General features: G+C 43.7%; 1 protein-coding gene across 1 annotated transcript; it reads left to right on the top strand.

Moving 5' to 3' along the window:
• Nucleotides 1-2,528: 2,528 nt before the first annotated feature.
• LOC115131889 (dual specificity protein phosphatase 7-like) lies at nucleotides 2,529-7,917 on the top strand. The gene is made up of 3 exons (XM_029663959.2): nucleotides 2,529-3,288; nucleotides 3,915-4,343; nucleotides 5,833-7,917. Exons 1-3 carry the CDS (start codon nucleotides 2,922-2,924, stop codon nucleotides 6,141-6,143), a joined length of 1,107 nt encoding a protein of 368 aa, XP_029519819.1. The 5' UTR covers nucleotides 2,529-2,921; the 3' UTR covers nucleotides 6,144-7,917.
• Nucleotides 7,918-9,125: the final 1,208 nt, after the last annotated feature.

Raw genomic sequence — 9,125 nt, 5'->3', positions numbered from 1 at the left:
TGCACCTACATCATTCATCATAGATTAAATGCACACCCTGCAGTTCCTTATCAGGGCAGAACAGAGGCAGGACCCATGCCTCTGCGCTGCACACTCTCTGGGGAGAAAACAGGGTGCATGCATGTGGGTGAGAAGAAAACACACGTGTGAGAGAGAGAGAGAAAGAGAGAGAGAGAATGCAGGTTCAGCTCTGCTCCCCTCCTTTTTGCATTAATCCTGCGAGCGCTGCACATCTGTGTCTCCCCCACTCACGTGCACAGACAGATGAGCTGAATGGCTGGCTTCCCATTGCACTCACACAAACACACTCTTTCCCTCTCTCTCTTTAGCACACACACACACATTCTCTTTCTCTCACACACAAAAACAGACACTGAGGGTGGTCCTGCGGATTCTTGCCACAGCAATCATCGTCTTTGTAGTCCACAATGTGATGATAACAAAACACTAAATCCTCTGTTTTTTTTATGAAAGAAAGAGAGCAAAATATCTCCTCTGGCAAGACATACAGTACCAGTCAAAAGTTTGAACACACTTACTCATTCTCTACACTGTAGAATAGTGAGGACATCAAAACTATGAAAAAACACAACTGAAATCATGTAGTAACCAAAAAAGTGTTAAACACATCAAAATATATTTTAGATTCTTCAAAATAGCCACCCTTTGCCTTGATGTCAGCTTTGCACACTCTTGGCATTCTCTCAACCAGCTTAACCTGGAGTGCTTTCCAACAGTCTTGAAGGAGTATGCTGAGCACATGTTGGCTACTTTTTCTTCACTCTTCACAACTCATCCCAAACCATCTCAACTTGGTTGAGGTTGGGTGATTGTAGAGTTCAAGTCATCTGATGCAGCACTCCATCACTCTCCTTCTTGGTCAACAATCCTTTACACAGCCTGGAGGTGTGTTTTGGGTCATTATCATGCTGAAAAACAATGTAGTCCCACTAAGAGCACTAATTATAGTCCCACTAAGAGCAAACCAGATGGGATGGCGTATCGCTGCAGAATGCTGTGGTAGTCATGCTGGTTAAGTGTGCCTTGCATTCTAAATCAATCACAGACAGTGTCACCAGCACACTAGTAATTGCGTGGAATTCTATACAACATGACCAAAGGAGAGCAGACAATTTAGGGGACTGTACACCCAACATCAGAATCCCAAATCAACCGAGCCCTGTTCAAAACCAGCATGACATGAGAATGGAGAGGATGAGGTTCAATGATGTAACAGGATATACTCTCAAATATTGTGTTGTGGCAAGCATCCAGTAAAACGATCATCAAGGCTAAACTGTGGAACTGTGTTTACATTTACATTTACATTTAAGTCATTTAGCAGACGCTCTTATCCAGAGCGACTTACAAATTGGTGCGTTCACCTTAAGACATCCAGTGGAACAGCCACTTTACAATAGTGCATCTAAATCTTTTAAGGGGGGTGAGAAGGATTACTTTATCCTATCCTAGGTATTCCTGAAAGAGGTGGGGTTTCAGGTGTCTCCGGAAGGTGGTGATTGACTCCGCTGTCCTGGCGTCGTGAGGGAGTTTGTTCCACCATTGGGGGGCCAGAGCAGCGAACAGTTTTGACTGGGCTGCGCGGGAACTGTACTTCCTCAGTGGTAGGGAGGCGAGCAGGCCAGAGGTGGATGAACGCAGTGCCCTTGTTTGGGTGTAGGGCCTGATCAGAGCCTGGAGGTACTGAGGTGCCGTTCCCCTCACAGCTCCGTAGGCAAGCACCATGGTCTTGTAGCGGATGCGAGCTTCAACTGAAAGCCAGTGGAGAGAGCGGAGGAGCGGGGTGACGTGAGAGAACTTGGGAAGGTTGAACACCAGACGGGCTGCGGCGTTCTGGATGAGTTGTAGGGGTTTAATGGCACAGGCAGGGAGCCCAGCCAACAGCGAGTTGCAGTAATCCAGACGGGAGATGACAAGTGCCTGGATTAGGACCTGCGCTGCTTCCTGTGTGAGGCAGGGTCGTACTCTGCGGATGTTGTAGAACATGAACCTACAAGAACGGGCCACCGCCTTGATGTTAGTTGAGAACGACAGGGTGTTGTCCAGGATCACGCCAAGGTTCTTAGCGCTCTGGGAGGAGGACACAATGGAGTTGTCAACCGTGATGGCGAGATCATGGAATGGGCAGTCCTTCCCCGGGAGGAAGAGCTTAGTTTGTTTAGTTCATATGCAAATATTTACATTGATATGATCACACATTGACCAAGAATAGAACCACCACTGTGTACAAACGTCAATAGAGAAGGTAGTGGGGCTGCAATGAATTATGCTGTACAGTTTACTTTTTTAACATCATAAATGAGTGAATAGACCTGTTTTAATAATGGAAATTGAACAATGCATTTTCTGTAGGCCTAATTTCATCATTTGAAAAACGGTCAACATCATAAAACACTACCCAATAGGTTATTGATTACACAGTAATAGCCTATAGGAGGGACCATAAAACACATTTAGCAATCTCCTTCTATGTCTTTAAATTGAAGCACCTCCCTCTTGAGTTTCTTCACTGTCAACTACATTTCCTCTGCATCGGAATGGCAAAAAGGAGAACGTGTTCCAACTAGTGCGATTGTCAGTGTAGAAAGTTGATCGTATATTTAATGTCTGGTGTTATTATTTCACAGGGGGAAAAAATGTACTAGTATTTGCTTCCCTGGGCGAGTGGATAAGTGGTGAGTAACCTACAAGGTCAGATGGACATTGGAGTAGGGAAATCAACGCTCCCGCTCTAAAGAAAGTGATACATTAGAAGTATGTCATTATCGCAACATTTGAGATTTGATGTTTGAAGTTAACACGTTACAGTGTTTGCCCTGCGAAGTTAGCCGCCACTCGGTGTACAATGTAGCGACATTTGTGTGTTACTTGCATGAATGTAACATGATATTTCGTTCGATATGACTAATGTGACGCCGAGTAAAAGCGTGGAATGGCTGCAGGTAGAGTTGGAATCCGGGGGAAGTTCGCTGCTTCTGTTGGACTGCCGATCGCACGAACTTTATGAATCATCCCACATAGAAACGGCCATCAATTTGGCCATACCAGGGTTGATGCTGCGAAGGTTCAAGAAAGGCAACATACCCATCCGAACTATCATCCCCAACCACGAAGACAAGGAGAAATTCGTTAGACGTTGTAATACGGATACAGTGATTCTGTACGATGAGTGCACTGTGGACTGGCAGGATGGGGCCACTGGTTCGGTTCTGGGACTACTTCTTCAGAAACTATGGGACGACGGCTGTAAAGCATATTACCTGGAAGGCAAGTTAAATGTTTGCCATGTTGTTTTGGGAAATGTAGCCTATAGTAGTCTAACTTTCCTGGCACTGTATGTAAAATAGGGTACAAAAAAAAAAGTTTTCATAAATATTACGACAAACAACTCCAATGAATAAATCTTAATTATATAGATAGATAGATAGTATGTATGATACATCTTAGTTTTGAATGTACATCATTATCTCTGAAACTTTGAGAAGTAGTGTGACTGAGAGTGTCAATTAAAATTCCAAAATGGCTGCGCCATGTTTTGCTACTACAGGAAAAGGGCATGCATTTCATGAATGGTCTGCTGTGAAGGAGAGAACTATTGCCAGTGCAGTTCTTAGTTATAGTATACATAGCATGAAATTGTTATTTACTCAGCCCTGATCACGTTACTCATGTTATTCATAATAATCCAAATATATTATAGCCTATTACGTAATTAGACCACATGTCACGTATTATATCAACTCAAATAAATAATATTTATTCCCAATCTCTGTGCAGTTGTTACACTTTGAATGATAATGTGAATAATTATATGAATATATTGCTTGGCTGAGATGCATAGGATAACACCATGAATAAATGCCGTTGTAACTCCTTGGCTCTTTTGATCTTAGGTGGATTTGTGAAGTTTCAGACCGAGTACTCGGAGCACTGTGAGACCCTTCTGGACAGCTGCTGTCCCAGCTCTTCTCCACCGCTGTCCGTCCTAGGCTTTGGAAGTCTCCGGATCAGTTCCGACCTCTCCGATGGTGAGTCGGACCGCGAGCCGAGCAGTGCGACCGAGTCTGAGGAGAGCCCCCTTCCCAACAACCAACCTGCCTTCCCAGTCCAGATCCTCCCCTACCTTTACCTGGGCTGTGCCAAAGACTCCACCAACCTGGATGTGCTGGGCCAGTACAACATCAAGTACATCCTGAACGTCACGCCCAACCTCCCCAACATGTTTGAACATGACGGCCTCTTCAAGTACAAGCAGATCCCCATCTCCGACCACTGGAGTCAGAACCTGTCCCAGTTCTTTCCAGAGGCCATATCCTTCATCGGTGAGTAGCCGACTAGGTGGGAGAGAACCTGATCGATCACACTGTGTTCCAAGCGTTAATATATTTGATGAATGAGGCCTATAGGAAATGATAAACAGGCACACCGAGTATATGGTGTCCCTTGTAGCTCAGTTGGTAGAGCATGGCACGTGCAACACCATTGTTGTGCGTTCAATTCCCGAAAGGGACCAGTATGAAAATGTATGCATTTTTTTTTTCGCTCTGGATAAGAGTATCTGCTAAATGACGTAAATATCATACACTTCTGTTTATTACAGTGAGAAATCGGAAGTTGGTTGCTAGCCACCTAATGTTCTTGTTTTACTTTAGTCATATTTTGATTACGATATGAATCATTATTATCTCTCAGTTCCTGGTATATACCCAAATGGCATTGCTCATCACTGAAACCTCCCTTGTGTGACGAACCTAGGGCTTTTACTTAGATTTTCAATTCCGGTTATCAATGTCCCAATTCAACATAACTTCTTAAAAGAGAGCTGGAATGAAGTCCCTTGCTACTGAGCGCTGACCTAGAGGAACTTCCTGGATCATTGCTAGTGTCGTATGTCTGTTATTTTAAGATGGGGGGGGGGGGGGGCAAACCTTTTAAAAAACTTACTGAAACCCACAGCAGCACCTGAAACATTCTTGTGCTAATGGTGTTTCCAGGCTTGTGTGATAGTTTTGTCGGTGGGGGTTTAGTGGTAGAAGAAGGAAACATGGCTTCCACTTTCTGTGGCTGCCTGTGTTTGGTTATCAGGTCATGAGTCTGACACATCCTGGTTGTGGGTTAGGTTTAGTGCAGGGCGTTTCGCCATACTTGTTTGCTTACTTCTCTCGACTGGAAAGAGGATATTGTGGCCTGTTCTCGTGTAGATTGAAGTGGATGTTTACTGTAGAACTAATAAACCTCAACGTCAAAGGCGTACAGAAGCGCACGATGAAGACTAGCTAGCTAAGGTGAGGACTGACCGCTCCGGGCATCAGTAGTCTGCATGTGGCATTGTCATAATTAAGCAGAGGATGTGAAAACGTAAAGTTAGCTTGAATTGTGTACGTAGGATTACGCCTTTCAACAGCAACATAAATCACGAAGAATCTAAGAATGGTGTTTTAATGTGACTCCATAATAGAGGGTTGTGGAATGCCTGCGATTTAGCTCACTATGCATAATATTCCTTTTGATGAAGGGAGGTGTGTCATTCAACAAAGATAAAGGTCTACTTACTGTCTCCCTTGATCCTTGTGAGCAAACAATAAGATGTAGGCTTACATGTTTACCTCTTCTGTGTTGGGCCATATGACCTCTTCTGTGTTGGGCCATATGACCTCTTCTGTGTTGGGCCATATGACCTCTTCTGTGTTGGGCCATATGACCTCTTCTGTGTTGGGCCCCACACCCAGAGAGTCTTAGGGTTATGTGTTCTGATCAAACAGCCAGTGCTATTTGACCCATGCTGACCTTCTTCCTCACTTGTACCTGTAGATGAGGCTCGGTCGAAGCAGTGTGGCGTCCTGGTACACTGTCTGGCTGGCATCAGCCGCTCCGTTACCGTGACCGTGGCCTACCTGATGCAGAGGCTCAACCTGTCACTCAATGACGCCTACGACTTTGTCAAGAGGAAGAAGTCCAACATCTCCCCCAACTTCAACTTCATGGGCCAGCTGCTGGACTTTGAGAGGACACTGGGGCTGCACAGCCCATGTGACAACCGCTCCTCGTCCAATGAGCAGCTCTACTTCACCACTCCGACCAATCACAATGTGTTCCAGCTGGACACGCTGGAGTCAACGTGAGGAAACGGAGAAGACTGGTTTGGTGGCCATGTTGTTTCATCAGTGTCGCCGGGGTATTTTGTAGCCTGTCAATGGAAAAGAAAATGCACCTGGCACTCCAGCTTGTGGAGACTGAGAAGACTCACCTGACAAGCAAGTGATTTCCGTATGGATTTTCATAGAACATGGTGCCCGCCATTATGCTTAAAACAGTACATGCTCTGTCTGATGCCTTAAGAGATACTTCAGGATTTTTGCAACAAGGCCCTTTATCTACTTCCCCCAGAGTCAGATGAACGTGTGGATACCATGTTTATGTCTCTGTGTCAAGTATGAGGGAAGTTAGAGGAAGTTTTGTGAACCAATGCTAACCATAGACTTTCAGTAATTGCGCTAACGTTAGTTAGCAACTTCCTTCAAACTGTACGCAGAGACATACAAATGGTATGGACGAGTTCATCTGACTCTGGGGAAGTCCCAAAATTCAGAAGTATCCCTTTTACTCAAGTAATCCAACAGGCTTAGTGTGTATAATAGTGAATGGTGGTTTGCAATGGTTATTGCAAGAAATGTAATTATTATGAGGTAACTCGATTGGGGGGGGGGGGGGGGAACTGTTATTTCTTATTCACCCGCTGGAAAGTGGATGTGTCAAGTTGATTTCAGAACAACTGTGGCTAATGCCTTGTTCTGAAGGGAGAGGTTGGCCAAGCAGAATGTGAATCATTGTTTTCTGGGACCAAACTGAGATATTTTGAATGGTACTCTTGCTGAGGGGCCTGGGCTACTTTAAGTTGGCCTCGAATGACTTTGTAACATTCCTATTGATGACTGTTCTAGATGTCGTCATTTGCAGTTAACATCAGAAGGGAGTGATCATTGAAAGCACTTGTCCAACCAATGTTATGTCATGTTCTCTACTTTGCTCTCATCTTCAAAGTAAACATTTAGTTTTTTTTCTATTCCGTAATGTAAGACCGCCGTACATTATGTTAGTTTTTCCTTTGTTGAATGGAGAGGGTCACCCTCTTGCAAAAATATTAAAGATGGAACACATTCGTTTTTTTTTTTTTTTTTTTTTTTTGCAAAGCTCTTGTAAATTGTGGTAATTATAATAACTTTGCATGTAATCAAGTTTAACTTCTGTATACTGTACCTCTTATGCCTGTTGTTCCTGTGGCCTTTCCGATACCGTCTAAGTTAACACTTAACTCTCTTTAACCAAGGAACTGGGTATGGTATTGGATTGTCATTTGCCATGCTTGACATGGATGACTTGTATATCGAAGTTATGATCCATAATGGACATTTTTTACCTTGTTTATTAAGTCATGTAACAGTCACGTATAGACACAATCTTCAGCCTGCAGCTACTTTTCCTGTGGCGGAACCATGTTAAAGGAAACACGGTGTGTTTTGATCTGTTCTGTATTTGCCAGTAATCGAAGTTGAATGTTTCAGCGAAGGAGAGAGAGAGGGAATGAAAGGAAACGCGTGATAATGATGCCATTTTTCTTTTCTTACCTCACGGAGAGACATTTTCAGGGATTTTTATACAGCACATCTGTATCTTGTTACGGCATCTGAAACGCATCAGAGGGCTGTGTTTATTTGGTATGGGTTTGTAAAAGATGTACATAAGATTCGCTTGGTAACGGGTGACCTTTTCTCTGAATCATGAAGGATGTGAAATTGACCGATTACAGTATGTACAGTGTATGTAAAACTAAATGTACAAGACATTTATGTACAAGTTTATGCAACAAATATATTGTGTATATTTTTTACTTTCAAATGTGCTATGTATTCTTGTGTTATTACCGTCTTATTGTTATTCAGGTCTACGGCTGTGCCAAAGCTTAGGCTACTTTCAGGCAGCACTCAATCACTCAACATTTTACAATGAAGAATATCAAGTCCAGTGCAGAGTCCGCCACTATCTGGCTGTCTGTCTGTGTCATGTTGTCTTGTGCAGCACAAGGCCCAAGGCTGTAGGTGTGGTGAGATATCCGCTCTCTGTCCACTCTGATGCCTGGCTTCCTGTCTGTTGTGGCCATGCAGGCCGTCTGATGGAGAGAAGGACGGGAGGCAGGGCCAGATCTCTGAAACCACAACACAGCCACTTCCCTTCCCAGTCACTCACGCGGAGTCACCCTGCTCGGAGAGAAGGGGAAGATGTCCAATTGTGTAACAATTAAGGTCTATTTTACTTGATGACTAACATCCATACTAAGACGATTTTCTTTAAAAGATGTTAAGTTGGTGTGTCATTCTCAGAACGAACGTTTCAGTGTTTAGGGTAAATGCAGTAGTATCTTATTTTGTTTTTCTCATGTCCAAAAGCTGCTGTGTCTCGTTTGAAAAGAGGAAATGAGAGCTTGTCGCTACGTCCTCGGGTCCTGTTCGACGTTTGGGGAGGGTGATGTGAGGGTAACACTTTACTGTGGATATGTTCACATTAGCACACACACAAACTCACGCCTCCTAAGAGAGCATGTTGAATACTTAACTTGATGTTAATTATTTGCAAAAAAGACATGTTTTTGCCTGTTCACGGGTCCCCTCGAAATATCCCTACCTCAAGAGGTTTCATTACTAAGGACTGATGATTAGCCTGAGGCTAGCCCTCCACAAGCCTCAGCTCTTCCAAACCCTGGTCGGGGGCACCAAGAAGATTTATACATTCATCACACCTCTGATCCAGGCCAAAACATGCAATTCCTCTTTTTCAGAAGAAGCAGTTATGAAATGAGGCTAAGCCTATGATATCCGTAGCCCTGAGCTAAGCTGAGGAAAATGAAGTGCAACAGAAAATGACAGCAGAGTATCCGAGCTCACTATGTAGTTTTTAAAATGGAGAATGCCAGGCATGGGTTGTTTCTTGTCCAGTTCCATCTTCATAAGTACAACACTGAAAAGGATTTAACTAAATTAAATAACATTATTTTCTTTAAATGTCCCCAATGTCAAGAAAAAAAAAATCCTCATCTGCCATTGTCTTCT

The sequence above is a fragment of the Oncorhynchus nerka genome, linkage group LG7, assembly GCF_034236695.1.
Source record: "Oncorhynchus nerka isolate Pitt River linkage group LG7, Oner_Uvic_2.0, whole genome shotgun sequence".
In the NCBI taxonomy this organism is placed as follows: domain Eukaryota; kingdom Metazoa; phylum Chordata; class Actinopteri; order Salmoniformes; family Salmonidae; genus Oncorhynchus; species Oncorhynchus nerka.
This window is presented reverse-complemented; position numbering and strand designations above follow the sequence as displayed.